This window comes from Ammospiza nelsoni, chromosome 3, assembly GCF_027579445.1.
Source record: "Ammospiza nelsoni isolate bAmmNel1 chromosome 3, bAmmNel1.pri, whole genome shotgun sequence".
Classification (NCBI taxonomy): Eukaryota; Metazoa; Chordata; class Aves; order Passeriformes; family Passerellidae; genus Ammospiza; species Ammospiza nelsoni.
Window position 1 is genome coordinate 49,882,307 of NC_080635.1, and position 23,859 is coordinate 49,906,165.

Sequence of the window (23,859 nt, forward strand, 5' to 3'; positions counted from 1 at the left end):
ATGATTTCAAATACCAAGTAAAGCAAATAAATAAAAAGTTATAATCATAAGAAGACACCTTATAGAGCAAATTATTTTTAACTACTGGTGCTCAAAAATAAAATAGTTACAAGCAACTAAACAGCTATTTTAAACCCCAGACTAACAGGGGCTGGTGGGCAAAACTAATACTCATCACTGAGATATGCTGGAAATTTTGATTCTACTAGATGACAGACATGAGTTTAAGAAGCAGCAAAGCTGAACAGCTAAAGATAGTTCAATTCACCTAACTCCTAAAATACTCGACTGACAACATGACCGAAGGAGGGAAGATCTATCAGTGCAAATAGCACAGCAAGGCATCAGTAAATCTGTAGGTCTTTCTCTCTCCAGTGTATTTATTAATGCATTTACATAAGCCTATGTTACAATAACATGTTTAATGTAACAGTACTAACCTCAGCTTGCAATTAAGCCTCATTGCACAACAGTACCAGCAGGGGCAGCTGGGACCCTGCTTACCACTGTCAGTTATTTCTCTTGTAAGACTAAAAGGTTATCCTTTTAGTTATAGTTTTTCAAGCAACATAACTTCAACTGGACCCTTTAAAAAATTTTAAAAATCCTGCTAACCAGGTTGACTAGTCTCATTAGCAGCTAACAGGTAAAGGAACAGATCTGCTTTGGTGCCTCAACCAGGTTCAGCTCTAGTACTTCAGAAGGTCCCACAAACCCTTCAACAACTGGGATGAAAACCAAGCCTAAGGATCAGACCCAAACCCAGAGCATTAACCAAGTCACCAATACTTACAGCCCATATTACTATACCAAGTTTTCAACTTCAGCAAGGGAGACACTGCTCACCCCTTGTTCTTAGAGCAAAAACCAGCAGAAATTGAAAGGAAGGCAGAAAACTGACAATTTTTTTGCTGTGACTATATCTGGGAGATATCAACTGCTACATATTATTGCTTTTATGCTAGAAAGCAGTCATCCTTACCATAACTCACAACCTACTATAGAAGAAAAATTTACTTTTGTGCTTCTTGGCTAAAAGATATGCTAAGCCTAGAAAGGTTTGTTTTGTCTTCCCATAAAAAGAGACTAAAATAGACCTTTTTAAGGCCAGCTCGTGCAAACGCTAATTCCTTTCCATCCAGATTACTCTTCTTTTCTAACAAGGCTATTGCTTTTTAAGCTGTGGCTGGTTTTGAGTGAAGTTACATTTTACGGTTTAATTCAGCATAGAAAAATATCAGAAGCAATTAAACTGTAGAATATTTCACCAGTCATCAAGTATCTCCTTGCTTGCACAACAAAAACTGCACTGCAAAAAGGACTAGACACCATGTTAGGTGATGTCACCTTGGACAGACAAAATTGTCTAATCAATCTTTTTGATCTCTTTTCTTGCATGACTAATACACTGAACTCCGTAATTCTCCTTCCCCCCCCCCAAAAAAAAAACCAACTTCTGAAATGTCTTTGACCTCAGGTATCTTGGGTCATGTGAAATTAATTATCATGAATAGGTATAATTTTGCCTTTAAAAAGATTTATCACAGTTGCTAAGGGTCAGCAATGGAGCTGCAAAATATCTTCACAAGTGTAGGGCCTGACATTTACTATTATGACAAAACAGAGGAAAGAAAATTAAGAAGCAGAAATGGAGGAAAACATCTATTCAGCACACCACACAAAAAGCTAAAAGAAGACTTTGCAGTTACCATATGAATTAATGCCTGGTATAATGAGGAATTAACTGTTTCAATTTTAAGATGCGTATAAAGCCACAACACCCCAAAGCACTCCAAGAACAACTCATCAGTTCTCCTACTGGCCTGCCTACTCTCATTTTCCCTTGGTGTGCTTCCAGGGGAAGGGACACATCAGAGCCCAGGAGAGGAAATGCACAGGAGCCCCACACTGAGCACTTGCCTTCTCAAAGGCTAACTTGGAGCTCAGCCCTGCACTCTGATCTCAAGCCGCACCTCCTCTTCTTTACTCTAACCCTAAAGTCAAATGTATTTTTGGAAGATCACAGAGTAGGAAAAAGAGCTTAAGATGCTGTACAAGTGTGGGATGTCTGGCTTTATTCACATTGCCAGATCCCGGCCTGGCTCCAAGCCCTGTCAATGCTGGCCAATGCAGATGTCAAGGCACTAGCACAGGACCTGGAGGAGCAGAATCACAAATACATGCAGCAAGAACACTGCAAATGCACAAGACATAAAAAAAAGAAATTGAGTTTGTATTGGAAAGCAATAGGAACACATGATGGAAAGGAAAGGGAGGCCCAGCCTTCAGGCATGCAAGGGCTTTGAACGCGGTTCCTGCCACCTTGGAACAATGCCCCAGCTGACTCCATTCAACAGCCTGCCATATCCAAGACTTATAACTGAGGGGCAGAGAAATCCAGTGTCATTTTCACTGAATACCACAAATCTCTGGGCTTTTACGCTCCTTTTGCAGAGCACAACCGTCCTACCAATAAAGCTTTTTTTTCCCATCCCTGTGGGAAAATTTCCCAAACACAGTGAAGAAGCAAGGTTTTGGTAAAAAGACACTACTTCAGTTTGCCAATGCTGGATCTGTAAGCTTCCTCTAGTGAGTGAGTGACAGCACTGAGTTCCGACAGGCTGCGACAGACATGGGTCTAAATTAAGTTAGGGAATCATGTTTCTTGTGCTGACTCTGTGTTCCACCTGCCAAGCTCAGGAAGAGCAGAGGAGGAGAGGAACCAATCTGAAAGCAAACTTGGAAAAGTACCACCTTGGAAAATGAGCAAACTAAAGCCAACAAAGACAGAATCCTGCAAGAAGGTGAAGGGAGGGCAAGGTTAGTGCCCCTGAGACAAAGGGAAATGCAAAAATAGGACTGACCACACAAGCATCAAATCCTGTAAAGGCAGGAGAGGGGAAATGAAGGGCAGATAGAGCAGATATGGAACTTTAAAAAGAAAAACTGGGTCTTGATGGGAAGAAAAAGTATAGTGACAAAGGCAAAAGTGGATATGAAATAGGCAGGGCAGCCAAACTCCAGATTTGCAAGGATTTGCCAGGCAGGCAAGGCTTCTGACATGAGAAGGTGTAATAATAGGCAGGGCAGCCAAACTCCAGATTTGCAAGGATTTGCCAGGCAGGCAAGGCTTCTGACATGAGAAGGTGTAATAGTAAGTGAGGGGGGGAAAAACAAATATACCAACCAAAAACAGGGTCAGAGACTAGGAGTAAAGGAAGAAAATAGGGCAGAAAGAACTGTACTTGCAGGGTTCTAAAGTGGAACACAAGACTCCTGAATTTCTTAACATACCTATCAAGTTTCTAGAAACCTTCTGGAGTTGCAAGTGTGAGTATCCAACTACTTTGCTCTGTAATTATAAGCTGAAGCACAAGATATCTGCAAGATGCAGTTAAAAATCCCAGGCCTGCTGATAAAACATCTAAGTAGCTAAAGACTGAAGCTATTTAGATATTTGGACAAACTAGAGTTGATTACAAAATCTTTGTTCATTTTCTCTTTAACCGTGAAACAAGTAACAGAGGGATACTGGAGTACTACATTATCCTGCAGACTTGAACTCAAGCTCCACTGTTAGCCAGAAGTTCCCCTGTAACTCATCAGAATCATTTAAAACACAATTTTACATGCAATTATGAATGGTGTGCCAGATTAAGAAACTTCCTTAGATCACTAAAGCCAGTCCTTGCTGACACAGGCATAATCATCTTCAAGTCCCTTTTCTATGCTGATCGAGCTCCATCTGAAAACCAACTAAATATTTTGGATGGTCTGATTGAGTTTGCAGAAGATATGAACCCTCCAAATTCTGTTATAAGGATCAAGAGTTCTGTTTTATATCAAGAAACATTAAAGAAATGTTAAATCCTCTATGACAATTTAGCTTAAGTCTCAGATCAGGCACTCAAAGTTGGTAGCCATTTCTGATGTTTACCTTTATTTGCAGTGGCTAAAAACCACTATGACAAGATAGCACTTCTGCATTGTATGCAGAAAATAGATGTTCTGAAAATAACCTACTGGAAAGTTTTAATGAAGATTAATATAGAAAGGGATAAAAGGATAGGAAACAATCCTATATTGTATAAAGAACATATATCAGCTATCCATACAACTAGATGCTTTAATTGGTAAGGCTACACTCAGGAAAACAGCTAAATCAGACTCTTGAAATTAGACTGGACAGAACAATAGAAAAAATACAGTAAGTAAAAACATCACATGGCTTTATAACCACATGCTGAAATGCTCTGCCTCAGTATTTATTTAAACATAAACTTCCCCATTGGTTAAAGCTTGGTATCAGACTATTTCTCTAACAATTTTTATTCCCTCTAATCTTAACAAAATATCCTTACTACACAGCCATCATAGGCTTGTGAGCTGTAGTGTGTACATCTCTCCTAAGGTATGTCTAAGAGAGCAGTGAGTCTTGGCTGAGTATATTTATTGACCTTAAAACAATCCACTTTAAATGTTTATGCCTTGATTTTCAAACAACACACACAAATAAAAGGCACTGTTCTAGCACAGTTTAAACCAAGAGCACAAAACCAGGTTACTGTACTGGAACTACACCAAGAACTCTTATCTCACCCATCAGGGTACTGAAGCAAGCACCTCACAGCACACTTGAGATACTTGAAGTGTTTTACTCACCTACCTGTTCTCTGATGAGAGGGGAAAGACACTGCTCTCTCTCTAGATCCTTTGTAAAACCTTATTGAATTGACCTAAATCAAACTCAGCATTATGCAATTTCACAATTTTTGTATGCTAAGCTACAAAAGCTCAACCAATTACTTTTTATTTGCTTAAATGAAGAGCAAGTACAATGTAATTAACATGGATGGACAAGTAAAATTTTTGGAATGAAATTTGCAATTCCATACAAAATACCTAAGTTACCATTTTGTTTTCTGCAATATAAGTCTGATTACATTTAACTAACCTCTAAAATCCCTCTAACCTACTAAGCAGCTAAATCAATCTAGTTGACAGAAAAGGAATTTTAAAACAATCCAAATGACTTGGTACATAAAAAAAAACTTTGACACAACAGGACTGAAATCAGCCTCTTTCTATTTTTAAGGTACAGTTGAAAGTAGACTTCCTTACATGAAGTGATTTCTATTTAACACCATCATTTTCCTTGCAATTTGAACATGCCAGTCTTAATAAATCTGTGTCTTGTCATGCCAAAATAGCCATGCTTAAGTTTGAATTGGACATGCAGCAGTTGGGAGCATGTCCTCTTATAGGAGTCTCTTTAATCATTAGCAAGGCTTTCATAGCTTCAGGTGTTTAATGGGCCATGAAGTTACAGAGTCACAAAGCTACAGTTACTTAAAACCATGTGAGTATCTGACCATACCCTGCACCTGGGAAATCCAGGAGCTTAGCAAGATCTGTCTGGTTACACAGCATAGAAGGAAAGATGCTGTACAAGATACATCCATGTGACTAGAAGCAGAATTACTGAAAATAATTCTACCTTCTTCAATACAATGCCTGCAGCACTCACAGATGAGTCACCTGGCACAGTCTCAGTATGACTGTCATTCATTCTCAGTATCACTGTCATTTCCATGTCCATGCCATCTCTATGCCAGCTACATGACTACAAGCAGTCATTTCTTTCTCACCACATTTTCCTTCCTTACATGATCCTGCTCTGCCTACTGCTCCTTCTGCAGAACCACCACTCCTCTGAGCAGCAGTCCAAAGCTGAGCTTAGAGCAACCAGTTACCCACACACATTCCTCCTCTAAAGAGCAAACTAGCCAAGAATGCATTGGATGAAGAGTGCAGGATATCAGCTTTCAACCAAAACAAACCCAAGCCAAAATGATTCAACGAAGGCCACAAGCCTTGCATTGCTCAGTGTCCTGTTGCACAGGAAGGAAAGGAAGGTAAAAATTCCTTACATTACTGATCAAGAACTTCAGAAGGGCAGCACTCCAGAAGCAGTCACTCATTACTAAAGCACTGTTGCAGATTTAAAAAAAAAAAAAAAAAAAAAACACCAAAACACACACCCCCTTCCATAATATTTATATCTGCTTTCAGGATTTCACACACATGCCACTTTTCAATAAGAGCCTGCAAAAGAGTAGTTGCCCCATCTGCAGCACCACGCTAGGCAGAAAAAAACATGAGTTTTCCCTGATAATATTCCAGGTTCTTTCACACATTCAAACTATGAAGCAGGAAAACTTTCCACAGACACTTATATTCCTGGGCAAAGTGTCATTTTTCCCTATCAGCAGAACAGTGTAAAAAGCAGGCTTTAAATAGCATTCCAAAGCAAACGTCACTTCCTTTATCATCCCAAACCATGAAAAATCCTCAATAAGTTTCCAGTCAGTAAAGAGAATTAAAATGAGAACTGTACAGCATGAGAGCTGAGGAAAATTCAAAATGAGCAAGTAATTATATAAAATTTCAGTCAAGGCTCAAGTAGCAACACCAGGTGGCTTCAACTAGAGGTTTGCAGAGTGAGTAAAGCTGACTCAGCAACAGAGTCAACACAGTGATGAAGGTTCAAAAATCTGCTGCAATGCACTCTGAAAATTGCACATAAACTAAACCAAAACTAAACAAAACCAAACAGTCATGCTCATGCAAATAACTATTTGATATATTAACAAATAGAATCTTCCATTTTTTCTTAAAATATAGTATCCAATAAACATTTGATACTGATGTGCAGGAGGAAATGGAGGGAACAAACACTAGACTGTTTTATCTGCTTTTACTACACACTGACATTTTACTAGGAGTATTCAACAAGAGTAAAAGTAATGTACATTTAACGAAAATTATTCTAAACAGTGAACCAAACAAAATTAAGTAGTACATCCAAACCAACATTACCTTGGAAAAGCGAGCATTTATCCATTTTGTAAAGGTTTTTTTCTGTACATCATTGTGTTCATCTGGAGAAAGAAAATAAGAAAACAATGAGTAAAGTTGCATTCTTCTTAATCCTAGATTGTTCAATACAGGTCACATTAAACACTGTCCTGAGACTTGGGAGAACTTTTTGCCTTATCTGTCAATAAAGCTGAACAACATCCACAACACTTGAGTACTTGCAGAGCACACAAATGCTTTGCCTTTGCTAGTAACCACAGCAGCTCCTTTGCATTAGAAACAGCCTCACAGCACCTCCCAAGCGGGTTCCTGATGCATAAAATTCACAAGCCTCCCATCTGGTGATAAACAACCTACGAAACCATGGGCTTTTAATTAACAGACTTTGTCAACACCTTTTTGCCTGAATGCATTACTCCAAAAGGTGCTGAGGGCCTTACTCAAGCTTCTGATGCAGATAATAGCCTCTGTGGTAGCAAAGCTGCTGGGACAACCCTTGAAGCACTGGCAGCCTTACCCACCCTCAGCCTACTTTTGCACCTGGGTTCAGAAGTGTGTTAGTGATCAGTCACAGACAAGTTCAGCTAAGCTGTGGGAAGGGCTCAGCAGCCCTTCCCTTCAAATGCCCTGCTGGTGTGACACCAAAGTACCACCACCCAGGGGTCTGAGAGACAGCCATAAGGAGCCAGCAGGAAAAGGAAGAAGGGCAGGCAAGTGCCTGTAGGTCAGAGCAGAGGGAGGAGCAGTGGCCTCCAGCTGGGCAGAGAGAAGGAAGCTTCCCAGGATGCCTAAGGAAGCCATTTAGGAGTCACCTGCAATTTTACAGAGCCCATCCCACTAAACCAAGGTGAGTCACTTACAGCACAGGACAGACACTCCTGCCTGTTTCACAGGACACATCTTGGGTAAATTGCACTGAGCACTGCTAAAGGTGAGCCTGCGCTTCATCACCTGTACTTAAATGACAGTGAAATAACTGCTGACAACCAGACTAGGCTAGGGAGGTTCACCCAGTATGGATTTACAGGTCTGCTTGCCACAGACAAGAAAATACACACATGCAGCTTGTCAAAGGCTTCAACCTCCAAAGCCCTGCACAAACCACAGCCAGGGCAGTCAGTCCCTTACACCAGGAAAACCATTGGACAGCTGCAGCCTGGATCAGGAGTCTCCAAGAGCCTTTCAAGACTCCACCAGCTTCTTGGCAGACCAACCTTGAGATACCCTTCAGGCAACCACAACACACTGCTGTCTGGAACGTTCTCCAGCAGAACCTCTTGGTGGCAGCTGGCATCAATTTCTCCAGAATCCATTCCACAAAGCAGCAAACCACGATGGTTTTCAGACTACTGTCCCTGCACTTGGAATGAAGCCATAGAAAAAGCCTGATTGCAACTCAAATTTTCTGCTTCACGTAATCATGAAAATTTATGCAGTCTGAAGCAATATTAGATTATGATTAAAAAGCACCACTTACAAGATCATATACTCGCAGCAGTAATTGAGACTGTTGTACAATTTCATCTATAAAATCCAGATATTAAAGAAATAAATTTAAAAACGACAGAATACAACCAGAAGATTTATATAGATAACCTCAACATTTCTAATTTCTGGCCTAACACAGAAGCTGACACTATCCATGTATTCACATCTAAGATATCTAGCCAAAAAGCTGTTACACACAGAGAGAAACCAAAAACCATGTGTGTTTTACCTAACAGTAAAGAATAGTGGCTACAGCTCAGTCCAAATACAAGAAGTCACATCAATAAGAAATGAAGTGTCATGACAGTTGAAAAACTTAAAACTGTATGAAACTGTTCATATCCATCAAAATTAAAACCTTAGTTCTGGGCTTCTTTTAGGCTACAGCTGAAAAACCTGTTTAGGACACAAAGGTGCATATCAGCCAGGAGCCATTGTTTCACCCTTCCATGCCTCTCCTCTTTGGCAGCTAAAGCTGACCCAACAGACCCTACTCTTGATTCACACCTCCAGCTCAACCAAACATCAAAGACAGCACAATAACTGAAAAGATTTTTCTGAGCAAGCATCAAGATAGCTATAGCACACCATACTCAGAATATTGAAACTCAAGGTGTTGTTTCAGGGGAGTATAATTACCTAAGACACTTTGTTAACCCTGTCTTTTCCCCTAAGTGGCATACAGCTCCTTTCCATCAAAGACAGAACCAAGTAACTTCCTGCTAGATCCTGCTAGATCCATCTCACAGGAGCCTGGCAGACAAGATGAAACTCAAAAAAAAATTTAAAAATAATATATTTAATCCTTTTTTCCCCTACATGTCTGTTTTCTTTTTTTCCTTTTAAGACACAGGAATGGACTAGATTGGTCCAACCGCCATTGTTGGAGCAATGTTTTCCATTAGCTTTAACTGCAAATACTGTTTGTATTGAACATAGTGAGATTTAAACATATTTTTCTTTCTAAATATCATTCCTTAACCAGTCTGCCCCTTTTGTGCCAACACCCCCAATTACACCCCTATGTACCATGATGGTTTCCCAAGGCTCCATCTGCCTTTTTCCTTCCTTAAGCATCTGTGAGAATGAAGAGTAACACCACAGTTCAAGGTATCACATTGTTTTAACAGTATTGCCCCTTAGCATGATAAAGACAAAGAACAGAGGGGCCAAAAACAGTTGTATGACTGTGTTAAAGGAGAGCAACAGTTTTGAAAAGGGTCCTGCATTTATAAATCCTGTGCAGTAGGAGCCCTACAAACCCCACTCTTGGAGGGTTCAGCCCCTTCCCAAGCACACACATGGCAGGAGGTGACAGCTCTGCTCAGCATTCCCTAGCTCCAGCCTGCCAGGACTACCTCAGCAGCCTTGCTCCTACAGCCACTCCCACCACCACAGTCCAGTCTGCGGCAGTGCTCCTGCTAGGTGTGCTGTAGCAGCACACATGGCACTTACTAAAAATCCAGCCCCTTTTCCCCCTTTTCAAAACAGAGGGTTTTCTAGGAAGGGGAAGGAAAAACATCCACCAAAACTTGTGGGAGGACAGAATGTAAGAAAATAAAGATAGTGCAGAAGGTGGTCTCACCCCTGAGGAGTTGCAGCTGTACTAATCACCAGATATTAGGAACAGGCCTGCCCTTAACAGGCCACAGCTGTGTCAAATAAGGAGATGTGTGCTACAAATGAGTGGGTTAGCTGGGTGAGGAGAGAGTTGGAGTTTGTTGGCTGTACTGTGAAAAAGGAGTCGTCAGTGCTGTGAGGAGATGCCCAAGAGAAATCACCAAGAAGGTATGGGAGCTTTGCAATAAGATGACAACAAAAACCCACGTCTTTGATAATTATGAACTACTTAGTCTTGATAAAAGATTTGGTGAATGAAAGAATATGAATGCATGTACCCCTAGTATCCCCTAAGGAGCAGTGCATCCTTATTCCTTTCTATTTCTTAAGCAAGGAATAAGAACCCCCACAAATCCCATCTTCCTAAAACATCCTGGTCAGTTATAAAATCCACAGACAACCTTTGCCAGTCAGACTCTATGCTTATGCTTGCTTTATAAAAGCCTCTGTAACTAGGATCTTTGGAAGTGGATGTTACAGTTTTGTCAAGCTTTCTCCTATAAACTCCTGAAAAAAAAAAAAAGAAAGAAATTGAAATGCTGGTGCTTGGATAGCAACATTGACAAGTTATTTTATCCTTCAAAGTAATTTTCTATAGATTCCTACAAATTTGTAAGGCTAACCCCGGGAGGCTGACATTATGATTTGGATAACAAATTAGCCACATTCAGTAAAAAAACAATATCACCATTCAGCAAAGCACACAGTAATCCAGCCAGTCAACTTCTCACACAAGACATTAAAAATGTCAGCAAGTTACAGCCCAGCAAGAAACAAATTCACCAAGTTGTTAAAACATTTGTTTCCTTTCACACTGCTGCAGCCTGACAATATAAGCCAAGGACTGACTCAGGGCCAAATTCTGCTTCATTACCTACTGACTGTTTCCTCTCTCTGCCTGCCCTCCAGCCACTTAATGGACTAGTAATGGACAATGTCAGAACAGTTTGTTCCTTTAAGAGGAAATAAAAACAAACCTAAACACACACACACACAAAATTAAACTCTTGTGATGACAAAAGAGAGAAAAGCTTCCTATCCCAGATGCCTGCCCCTGTTACACAGGATGATGTATGTCCACCCAACTGGAGTGCACTCGGAACAGCCGGTTCCTGTGGGATCAGATGCCCAGGCTGTGTCCTGGCACTCAGTCGCCCCCAGCAGCCGCTTCTGTAGCCTCACACACCTCCTCCACCCACAACATTGTGCTTTCACTTTGTTTGGGGCACCTTGAAAACACAGCTCAACTCCAATCTATTACCTTGTGAATATCATGTTGGAGAGCAGAAAGGAAAGCAAAAATTATCTAAAAATAGAGGTAAAAACAAAAGCATCACTGGATTGTGGTTTGTCCTCTACTCAACCTCTGTTTCATGCTGAAAGAGCTTTCTTATTTCCCCAAAACACATTACATGCTTGCATGACAGAACTGCATTATTTAGCTTTTCAAAGACAGAAGTTATCACACCCAAAACAGCTGGCAGAACAGCACTAAAATGAAAACGCCCCGGAGAAGCATAGACTTGATTGGCAAATAAAGTACAGAAATTGCCCAACCACTCCGGCACACATTACTAAGGGTCATCTCACATTTGAAGACTTAAATTTGCCTTCACCACCTCGTTATTTAGGTTTTCAGCAAAGGAATTTAGAATTTGCCTGTGCGTTTCAATTAAGACACTTGGAATGTAACGAAGTTAGAAACATCCCTTTGCCTAAGCCGTTAGGCAATCGGGAGTATCTATCGTAGATACCGCCCCTCCCAAGACTTGCACACCTATGAAACCCTGACAACAGTAACAAAAAGAGGGATAAGGTTTGTATTCCTGGACAGAAAAAGCCTTTTGAAAACAACTATCTTTTTGTCAAATTCAGACGAATTAATATAGCAAAAGACACAAAATAAGCATGTAAAATTTGACCACAGAAACCAGCACAGTTTTTATCCCTGTTAGCAAGAAGCAAAAAGCCAGGAAGCACCAGTTTGTGACCACCAAGCTCACAGATAGACCCCTGAGCTCATTGTGAGTACTGGCTCCTGACTTTATCAACACAGAATAATCTTTATCAGCAGATTTTGGGTTGGGCCTTTTTTAAGGATTGGGGGGAAAGGGGGAAGGTAAAATGTTTCCTTTTTTTAAAGGAAAGAAAAGCAAAAGTTGAGATTGTACTGCACATTCTCTCTTCTCTTGCAACACCAGGGTAGAAAAAAATAGCTCCAGCAACACATAATTTGCTTGTAAACTTTCACCTTTGTGCTGCAATTTTAATTTCTGCAATCAGTGGTATGCACAAAGCTTTCCTTCGTTCCTTTTCCTTCTCTCTCCAAACTTCAGCAGCTGGGCAAAACTAGAGTAATATTAATAGTGTATCTAACATTAAAAAAAAAATAAAGTAACAACTATAGAATATAAGCATTAGCATAAAAAAAATTATGCAAAAAGAAAAGTCATGTACCTCTCACTACCTGCTGTTTCCCAACAGCAGACACCACTAAAAACACGACACCATAGACAAGTAATGAGGACCACCCTCTGGTCCTCACCAAAGTGTACTGTAATTGTAAGCTAAATTGTGTTTACTTCACAACAAAAAATCCCCCAGCAACTGATAACCTAGAGAAAGGCATCCTCACAGCTGAAGGAACATTAAAATAGCTGTTTCCATACCTCCCAACAAAAGCAACCTAACACGCCACGCTGTGGTCTCAGCACATTGGAATGATGATTAAAAGGGAGGTATAGATAACCAAGCTCTCAGGAGACAGAAATAATGCTAAGTACAGAGCCTGACAGCCCACGCTGCTCAGCCAGTGACCCTGCTGCTTTCATGGGATGACAGTGCAAACCCAAGCGCTGTGAGCAGTGTCCCGAGGCTGCTCCACAACTGCAGGCAGTACTCAGGGCTGCTCCAGAGGGTCACCAGAGCCAGAAACCCCATATGTCACTCCAACAGCTTGCAATGGGTCCCCAACAGCAGGTCAAACCAAGCAGCTTCAGCTCCCACTGCAAGACAGCCCTGGGAAGCTTTCACATATAATACAAGTACATTTGAGCACATATTTCACAAACTGCCCAGCACATGGAAAGAAAAAAGAAAGGCAGGTAATTCCTGCCAAAGAAGACGTTTCTAAGCAACAAACAGGAAAGCACTTAAAGAAAAAAGGACAAGGTAAATTTATGAATACAAATAAAATCACAAGCTAGATTTACTACAGCTGGTTTTGTTTTGAGCACAGATTAGGTCTTTAAATTTCTAAGTGGTTACAAAGAAAATGGAATCCACAAGTTGGTGTTAGCCATCTGCTCTTTTTTCTCTGCCCAAATTAGAACTGTTATTAGGCTCACTTACACTTGTGGAGGTGATTCACAGGATATAAGGTCAGAGGGATCGCTGTGCTCAACCAGCTTAATCTTCTGCATAACAGAAGAGCCATCCCCACAAAAAAGCCCCTCTGCATACCAGAAAGGAAGCAGAGACAACAGATATCAGAGACCCTGCACAGGCACAAGTAAACAAGATTGCTCAGACAGAGAAGGAAGCCAAGCCATAAACTGTATATATTCAAGTAGCTCTCTTCTAGTTATGGCAGAGTTTCAAATCAGGCAGACATCACAAACAACCTTGTTTGAACATCTTCAGGAAACAATGCTCACAGTACAAAAGAAAATGCTATTTTGTTCTCTGTCACAGGCAGGTAAAGACAGTAGCCTGAAAAGTTATTCACAACACTAAATTTTTCTGCCCACTCGTATTCCAGTGTCTCTTCTATCCCAACTCTTTCAGTCAGAAGTTTTCCTATTTTTCTTTTCCAACAACCCAAAGGCTGCAATCCTAAACTTTCCTCACTCCCAGTCTTTTTGCTCCAAATAGTAAAGCCCTTCCTGATCCACCCCTCAAAGTTGCCTCCCTTTTACCCAAATTCCTAGATTCTATCATCATTTCTCTCTAAAACTCTCTAGGCCAACAGCTAATCACAAATAGAAGCCAATTCCTGAGATTTAAATAGTAATACCTGGCTCCCACATATAACTACATGCTCCAATTTCCTAAACTGAAGACTAAGAATGCTTGGCCTCTCACATATCAGTAGATGCCCCATTAGTGCCAGCTGCTGCCCACATCTTCTCTGGCCTCTCACTGCATCTTCCACCCCATCCCAGCACACAGGCACAGGCTACAGGTAGCTGGGTATGCCCCAGGTTGTCCTTCACATGCACATGCTGACTGGCATATTTGACTGGTATGTCCACACAACCTCTAGCTGGATTAAACTGGATTAAACTTCCACTAGTTACAACAAGTTGAACTAGTTGTGCAGGGAAAAAAAAAGACAGGAAGACAAGTCTAATAAGAGTATCCCACTTTCCTTCTGAAAATCAATTTAACCAACAGATTTCAAAAAAATTGTATCCTGTTAACATTTTCAAATTTACACAAGGGCTATTCAGATGTTTCTGAAAGGAAATTAATCAAGCATCTCTGGATACCAACCATGTAGGACCCATTTCAGTGACACCAGTGTGCAGACTACAGACAGTTATTTAAAAATAAATGGAATTTATAACCCCATGGAGTTTAAATCATTCAGTCCAGTGTAGAAGACAATCATAACATAACACCTTGAGCAGTTGAGTTATGTAAAGGCAAGGTGTTAACTTTCTCAGTTTGACTGCTTCAAACCTCTGACAGTATTTAGAAATCCAGCCTTAAGACAAAGAAATAGCATATGTGTCCTGAGGAAAAAAAATAACACTTGTTTTCGCAGTTGTATTTCATCTATGGAAGGCAATAAAAAAAATAAACTTTCCAATTATAATTAACTCAGAAATTAAGAAAAAAGGTACAGAAGCATCCTTACAAAGCCCTAACACACTATCACTTGGAACAAGATTTCTACACCAAAAACAATGAGCATGTATAGTTTACACACCCAGGGCAATTTTCTTATAATCACTGTAATATCAATGTAAGTTTTCTGGCAATTTCATGTGGATGTCTCATGGATTAAACAAGCTTTCACCTCTATGAATCCCACTGCTCTTTGCATTGTTCCTGGAAAGCTTAGTAAAATTTTGAGTGAAGTGTTTTTGTAGGAAGTACAGTATGGTAGAGGCCAGGAGGCATCTTTGGAGATCATTTGTCTAATCCAACTCCCCAGTGAAAGCAGGTTGCCCCAGGCCATGTCCAGTCAGATTTTTAACATCTGCAGTGACAGAGACTTTGCAACCTCTCTGAAAACCCAAGACAGGGTTTCAACAAAAATGGAGTTTCCTGGGTTTCAGTTTGCACCCCTTCCCTCTTGTCCTTTCAACAGAGTCAGAGGAGCATAACAACCTTCTTTGCACAATCCTTTCAGATATTTATAAATTTCAGTAGCATCCCTTGGATTCTGATCCTTTTCTTCTGGCGGAATAGAAACCTTCTCTCTGTCTTTCTCCACAGGAGAAATGCTCTAGTCCCTTCATCATCATCATCGTGGCCCTCACTCCAGTATATTCTCCTCTCTCCTGTCCTGGGGAGCCCAGAACTGGACCAAGTACTCCAGGTGTGGGATCAGCAGCACTGGGTAAATGAGAGCACATCCAAGTACATGCAGCAGGTTCATGTCTAAAGGAATTACAGAGAAAGGAAGCAAGTTCCTTTTTCACAAACTTGCCAGCAGCATGCCCAGGTAGCCAAGAAGGTAATGGCACCCTGGCCTGTCAGAAAGTGTGGCCAGCAGGTCCAGGGCAGTGATCATCTCCCAGTACTTGGCACTGATGACACCACACCTCAAATCCTGTATCCAATTTTTGGCCCAACACTACCAGAAGAACATTGAGATGCAGGACTGAGTCCAGAGAATGGCAACAGTGAAGTGTTTAGAGCTCAAGTCTTATTAAGGAGCAGCTGAGGGAGCTGGAGGTGTTTAGCCTGGAGAAAAGGAGGGTCAGGGGAGATTTATCACTCTCTATTACTGCCTGAAAGAAGGGTGTAGGCAGGTAGGGTTCAGTCTCTTCTCCCAGGTAACAAGTGACAGGGCAAGAAGCAATGGCCTCCAGTTGCACCAGGGGAGGTTTAGGTTAGACATTAGGAAAAACTTCTTCACTGGAAGGGTGGTCAAGCATTAGAACATGCTGCCCAGGGAGGTGCTGGAATCACCATCCCTAGAAGCATACAAAGGGCACATGAGCATAGCACTTAGCAATATGGTTTAGTAAAAAGCTAAATAATTTAAACTACATAACAAAGCTTCTACACACTTCTGTCCAGCTTATAACAATTGACTAGCACATTTCTATTCTTCACAACTAAGACTCATACCAAGTGATGCTACCCTTACAAATTCCTGGGCAGGCAACAGTTGGAAGATAGAACTGGGGGAAACTGCTGAATACCAATCTTGACAACTAAGTTAAGCTCAGTCTTCACAGAAATCAAATAGACAAAGGAAGTTTAAAAAACCAGAAATTGTTTATTTTGTTTCTAGACAGGCCAAGCTTCTTTGGCTATTCCATTATTTTGTCAAGGATCATTCACTGATGCCTATAAATTATTTACCTTAGCCTATTAACCTTTGTTTTTACCAAGATGAAACCTGAAACAGAAGATTTAAAGGAAGCCCCTAAAAGTCACAGTGTAGTAGTGCTTTAAAGATGAAGGAGAAGCAGGCAAAAACAAACAGGACAACCACAGAATTTAAATCCAAAAAATTTGTTAGTGCAAGCTAAACCAAATACTCTCATTTCTATCCCTAAAATAATCCAGAAAGTTCACTACATAAATGGCGACCATGAGTTCAACTGCTTCTAGCTTCACATGACCAACACAAAGAATGCTAAATGCCTAATAGTGCCATCCAGCCTTAGTGAGGAAGATTAGGTGAAGGGCAAGTCCAGTTCTTGAGATAATTTATTTCCTTTCCCAGTTACATTTCTTTGCTGGCCAAGGAATATTGCACCACTAGGGAAGGTTTTACACCTTTGTGCAGAACCAAAATGCTAAGCAAGCCTTTGAGAATTTTGCTCATGACAAAATTACAGTTCTTCCTCTAGAGGTAAGAGTCATAAAGGTGTCTTAGCCACTTGGTGTTTTTAGTGAGACATCTTAATGGAGAAAAAATAAAAGAGAAATTGGAGTAAAGTAATATAAATGGTCCCTTCTTATGGCTTCTGGCAAACATAAAAGATTTTCTTTTGTCATTTGATCAGAACAGCAGTAAGTTGAGGCACAGCTAATCCTATATCCTAATTAAACTCTCATTTCCTTCCCTGGCTTAGTCATTAATTAGTCCCCAAAGCTAACCCCCTCCTGATTAAGTGCTCTGAAAGTACATAAATTCTGCTTGGCAATTGCAGGACAAATATCTGGAACACATTAAACCAGGTATTTATGCAATCCAGCAAGCACTGACGACCAGTGTGAGACCACAGAGTATTTCCAACTGCAATATAGAAAGACCCTTAAGGATATACCACTCTCAATAGTGTGAGAAAAATTGGAGAAGATAGTCTGCTCTCATAAGACTCCACCTGGAGTACTGCTTCCAGCTCTGGGGCCCCCAGCACAGGGAGGACAAGGACCTGCTGGAGCAGATCCAGAGGAGGCCTCAAAGATGATCTGAGGGCAGGAACATCTCTCCCATTAAGCCAGGCTGAGAGTGCCAGGGCTGTTCAGTGGGAGAAGAGCAGCCTTCCAGCACTTAAAGGGGAGCTACAAGAAAAATGGGGAGGGAGACTATCAGGAAGTACATTGATAGGGCAAGGAGTAAATGTTTGAAAGGGAAAGAATATATGTAGATTGCATGTAAGGAAGCAATTCTTTGCTATAAGGGTGGTGAGGCACTGGAACATGTTGCCCAGAGCAGCTGTGGATGTCCCATCCCTGAAAATGCTCCAAGCCAGATTAGACAGGGCTTTGAGCAACCTCATCTAGTGGAAGATGTCCCTGCCCATGACAGGGAGTTTGGAACTAGAAGGTCTTTAAGACCCCTTCCAACCCAAACTGTTGTACAATTCAATAAAAATACAGCAAGAGCAGTCAAAAGGAGACCAAGCAAAGCTCAAATCCTACCAAGCCTTTGGTAGGACCTGAGCCATAGGCTTTCAGCTGCCCCTTGTTTAGGCAAAGGATTAGATGTACACATCCCATTCCCCATGTTTTTATTATTTAAGACAAGCTTTGAAGAGAACTGTGGTAGAGCCTGTGCAAATGTAGAGTTCGATTTCTGTCACTCTAACATCTCAAGTGGTTTTGTGTACAATTTGAAATTGACACATCACCTTTACCTTTGTAAAAACTGGCTAAACAACAAAAAAAATCACCTAATGAAACCAGATAATTACATGTCATATTAGTACTGCTGCCTCTGTCAACTATTCCAGTAGATCAGCCACACTCACAGGTATAATCCTGTCCTGGGTGCTTTTTCAGAGAGGGTTCTTTTGCATGCCTTCCCAGTGCTAAAGTCAGGCAAAAAGCAGGCTCAGGATTCATTTATTTTTGCCCTCTGCCAAAGGTCAATGTCCCTGAAGCAGACAGGTGGTGTCTATGCGTCAGCAAGGACAGAGCTTGCAGCCTCAATGTTGCTAGCCTGAGGACCAAAATGATGATAACCACCAGTGAAACAAGAAAAATGAGGGCACTAGTATAAACTGGCTAAAAAAGGCAAGACAAGTTTATGGAATTAAGAGTCCACAAAAAGATGGACATAATTTATGGCTGAAGAGATCCCTGAACTGCAAACCAGAATGTGAAAACAAGGTATTTTAGAGGACTTACCATTAAAGATGTGCTTATGGAAGAAGTATTAGCTCACGGTATCTACCTGTGGACACCCTTACATACAATGATGAGGAAATGATGACAACTGCATGGGAGATCAACTCTGCCAGCAAGAAAGGTAAGCTATACAGCAAACCAAAATACCAAGTACAGCCTCTGCAGCAGACAAAAGCATTTGATGCAATGCAAAATAATCTTTTCCTCAATTCAGTGGTTTATCTTGAAACAACTCAGGACACTTTTAATCAATAAAAATACTTATAACTTTCCAGTGTCATAGTAGATTAAGATCAGTCCTTAACCCACATCCTAGAAAAAGCCAGGATAAGATCACCATTGCTGGGTCACATAAGGCAAGGAGGAAATTCTTCTAAGGCTTTGATACCCTCACCCCATCCCAGAAGAAAAGCTATTTTCAAGTAGTGTCAAATAATTTTTCTAGCTACAAACACTTATACTGAACAAGTAATCTCCCAAAATGCATGCTATAATCATAGCAAGAACAAAAGCTGTGCTTAAAACTGGGGTTCAGTACAACATCCCAGTCTGAAGTTACCCCTCAGCACCTTCTCTGCACATGCCCAGCTCTCCAAAGAGCCAGGCACACATTAGCTCTGTCAGACCTACCCATGCAAACACTCCCAAGTACCAGACAGCTCTGGTGAAGCAAAGCCCAACTGCTCCAACACATTTGAGCAACTTGTGAAGGGTCTATATTGATTTGCTATTGCTCAGAGTAAAGGGTCAAATGAAGGAGAGAAAAGAGATGGGGTAAGGAACAGATGTATTCCTCGAAGTATGCAAAGAGACTAGCTCTCTATGAAAGAAAAGAAAAACTCATGTGGTTCCCCAAAGGGATTCAGAGAAGCCAGTTTTCTACTTTTTGCACTTCCGAGTGAGAAAGCTACTACAACAAATTGGCTCCATGCACATTTACAAGAATTTCAAAGTCTCAATAAAATGATGCATTTAATTTACCACAAACTGTAAAGCTCAGTGTCAAAAAAAACCTCAGCAATATACTCCACACTCTTCAAGTTATGCAGATAAATGTAACACCTCAATGAAGGTAATAAAAGACAGATTCTTATTTCTGAAACCAAAACACAACCTTTCACAGAAAGAACAGGTGGTATGGACAGGGTCAAATAAACAGAACAAAATCACAAGGTCACCTCCTAAAGATGCTGTTGTCGTCATATGACTTGCCTTTGAATTTTGAGCTTTGCGTACTATAAACTTGATATGGGGAAAAAGTGGGGAACGCATCTAGAGAGTACTTTTAACTCAATTTTTAAAATTCATTTCTACAAATTAAAAAGCAAAAAAGTTTACCTTCAATACTCTGCATTACTAACTATTGCAAATAACTTCAGTATTTCTCACAGTTTCACCTTCATCACACAAGGTAAAACCAAAAGTAATGTGATTGATGAAATTTGCTACAACTTTTAAGTTGTCCCACTTTAACATACCATCTTAAACCACTGTAATATAAATACAGTTGAAAACCTTTAATAGCTTTAATACTAAAGTTATTACAAGATTTTTTAATAGCTTTAATACTAAAGTTATTACAAGATTTTTCTACAATTGTTTGTTCCTTCGACAAGAGTCCTAAAAACTAAATCACAAAACCACTTATTATTTTTAAGAAACACCCCAAACACCATTTTCATCCCTGACACAATGACATAAGAAGCTTAATTCGCTTAATACAGATTAGATCTTCATACCTGAAGATCTCTAAGTTCACTGTGTCAACTACCACTTCCAATTTTCCACAGGACTGCTACACCAAGGCAACTCTTAAATTTACAGTATTTTCTTGTCTAGAACAATAGCAAAGCAGCAGCACAAAAAAAGAAATAAAATTTTTTAAGCTGCAAAGAAGCAAGGAAGTGGGAAACAGTAGTAAGGATGTACAGAAGGGCACATGAACTCATGCACACTGCTGCCTGAAGATCGTGGAACAAGCTGCAATACAGATTTCATATTTCAGGCTGTCCACCACTGACACACAAGCAGAAGAATGATCCCTCACAAAAGCCAAGTGCTCATGAAGCCTACCACAAAAGGAGAAAGGAAAGAATTCCTGCAGCTGTACAGACCAAATGCATGCTAAATGTCAATCCCCTACCTACCTGCTACTTGCCCAAACAGCACAAGAGACATCATCACTGTCCAGCAGGCTTAGAAATGAAAATTCACATTGATGAGTAACTCAAGTGGCCAGAAAATGCAGTCTTCTTTTTTTCATAGAATGATTCCACTAAATACTGCCTGTGATCCCCCTCAAAGTTACAAAGTCCAGCTAAGAGCTCTGGGAGTGCTTAAAAGGCAATACAGACATGTTTTGTCCTGCAGCATCTTTTCAGTCCAACCATGAACTGGCATGACTGGCTTCACAAAATGCCATTTACAGACTTCAGTTTATTCAGAAACAGAAGGCTCAAATTTTGTAAATGACAAGTGAAAACTGAGTGAAAGGGGAAAAGTACAAAGGAAGAGTCAGAGTGGACTTCTAAAGAGGCTAGGGAAAAAGAAGATTTTTGCTCTCAAAAGAATTAGCATAATTAAGAGATGACTTAGCAACCTTTCATGCATATTTCAATTTTGGTGCATTTAATTATAACCTTCTACATGAGGGAGAGACTTGTCTGCAGTCCTGCAGAGATAAGTATATATTATTAACAACAACTTGCTAAAAACTGAGCAAATAAAAGCTCAGAAACTTTAGTCTTGTCACATTGTTCCACTCTTTCTATTCATGTGACCACACTTCACTGTTATTCCTCAAGTCTTTACATGGATGCAAAAAGGAAAAGCAATTAATACTGACTACCAACCTTCTAATCCCTCAAAAGCAGAATGAAATTTGGGCTCAGTAAACGAGCATTAGAAGATGACACACAACTCCAGCTGCTCAGTTGTAATACTGCACCTCTTAGACATGAACATTATAGAAAAAAAAACATGGAAATCGTCAAGAAAAACTTGAATTTCTACCTTTTGTTCTCTAATTTTAGCATATTAGAAGAGGCCATGCAAGAAAACAGTATATGAGGATACTCATTCTTGGGAGAAAAGGAAGAATTAGAAAAGCCTAATAGCGCCCAAGGATGAAACATGCATGTTTGTATTTATTTTATCAACTATGACACAAGTTCTTAATCTGGATCATGTCAGTCTCCAAACGACAGGACAGCAGAAAAGAATTTGAGGAGGAGGAAGATGTAGACAGAAAGCAGGTATCAGTTAAGACAAAACCTGAAGAGTTAGGACACAAATGCAGAAGTGTTATAAGGAAATCGATAAAAATAAAACAAGCCTGAGAAATGGAAGATATCAAATAACTTCAAAGAGGTATTTAAGCATAACAAAAGGAGAAGAGCTGAAGGTTACACAAGAAACCACCACAGCAGCACCAAAATCACAGCTGTGCAAAGTTAAAAAACACACACCATGTCACTTACCTATATCAGGGAGATTTCCCCAAAAAATCAGTTTCTTTGACAACATAAGACACTGGTTTAGAACTTTAACTTTCTTAACTACACTCTTGGTTTGTTTCTTTCAAAGGTGCAGTAATTCACTTATACTGGCATGAGAACACAACAGGCGAAAGAATATGCAAAGACAGAAACAAGAAAAAAGCTTATTTGATTTATCAGACATGAGAAAGCACTCTTCCACTGCAAAGCAGTCAACAATAAAACAAGAGAATCAGAATTTATCTATTTGTCTCAAAAGTCTTCAAGAGCTAGTGCTAAGCCAGTAGAGCATTTCCCCAAGACCTGTTACTGTTTGAACCATTTTACAGGAACTTCTACCAACTCTAGCATCAATTTTGCTCTGCTCCCCCAGATTACATTATGAAAAATAACATGGCTAGTGATTTATTTATAGTGTCACATCCAATTTTGAATTGAACAAGGAGTAGTGGCCCTGGCAGGACTGCATGCTAAAGTACAGAACTCATGAAGAACATTTATTTTTCCTAATTCCTTCAGCCACTGATGATTTGTATACCTAGATATGTTTGGATTTGTTAGGGCTGTTTTTTGTGGGGTGTTACATTTAATGGCTAGAGTAAATTCTTTTGGCTAGTCTCCCATCTTACAGAAAAGAGCACATTCACACTGTCAAAACAGTAGCTAATTATTTACCTGATATTACTCTGCTGTGTATAATGTTCAAGGATATTGAGCAGGAGAAGGCTGATAGAATATACATGTTGTCACTGAGTTCTGACTCACCCTCTATCCCTCTGGAGGGTGACAGCTACCAAGCATGCAGAGGGGACTGGAGACAGGGCAGATGCAGGAATGAGGAACACCATGCCAGGACTTCAGCAAAAGTGGCTAGCAAACATGGCCTGCTCCTGCTGATGCTGGCTGTGAGGCAGCCTCACTGCTCCTGCAGGCTCCTTCAGCTGATGCCATCACAAGCAGCAGAACACTGCACGTGCTTAGCAGCTGGCCAGGACCATTTCAAGATGCTGCAAGCACTCAAAGCAGGTCCGTATGCCTCAAACATGGGCTTCATTTGTCTAGGTTTGAGAGTCACACACAATAAAGAAAGGCACAAGGACACACTGTCATCCAAACCCTGCTCCCACAAGCATTAATATACTTGCTAAACCAAACTTAGAATTATTTTCAGATATATTTAAGTTTGTTTCAAACCAAGAGTCCATTTCCACCATTTGTAAATTTTTGGACCATAGGATTTTAAAGCTCAAACTCTTGCTGAGAGTTGACTGCACGTGTCTAAGAAATTCCATCTTTTCTCTCAAAAAACATTGCAGTCGAAGATGTAATTTAAATAAGCCAGCTTCTTCATTCCCTTTGGGGGAGGGTGGCAAGGATTTGGGAATTAAAGAGTGAAATTGAGTCTGAGAAGAATGGAGACAGGGAGGTAGAAAGTGTTTTCATTTTTCCTTCTTGTTTCACCCCATCCTCTACTAATTGTCAGTAAGATAAAAAAAATTCCCCTCAATCAAGTCTATTTTGTCCACAATTCAAACTGGCAAGTGATATCCCTACCCCTACTTCAACCCATGAGCCTTCAATGTTATTTTTCTCCCTCGGTCCAATTGAGAGG

At 40.4% G+C, this 23,859-nt stretch overlaps 1 protein-coding gene across 3 annotated transcripts in view; it reads right to left on the reverse strand.

Annotated features, from left to right (window-relative positions):
- Positions 1-23,859, reverse strand: part of UTRN (utrophin) — a 342,938-nt gene that overhangs the window by 278,632 nt on the left and 40,447 nt on the right. For all 3 annotated transcript variants that reach the window (XM_059469342.1, XM_059469343.1, XM_059469341.1), the window contains one exon: positions 6,880-6,941. In XM_059469342.1, coding sequence (XP_059325325.1) covers positions 6,880-6,941 — 62 coding nt within the window. The remainder of the gene's footprint in view (positions 1-6,879; positions 6,942-23,859) is intronic.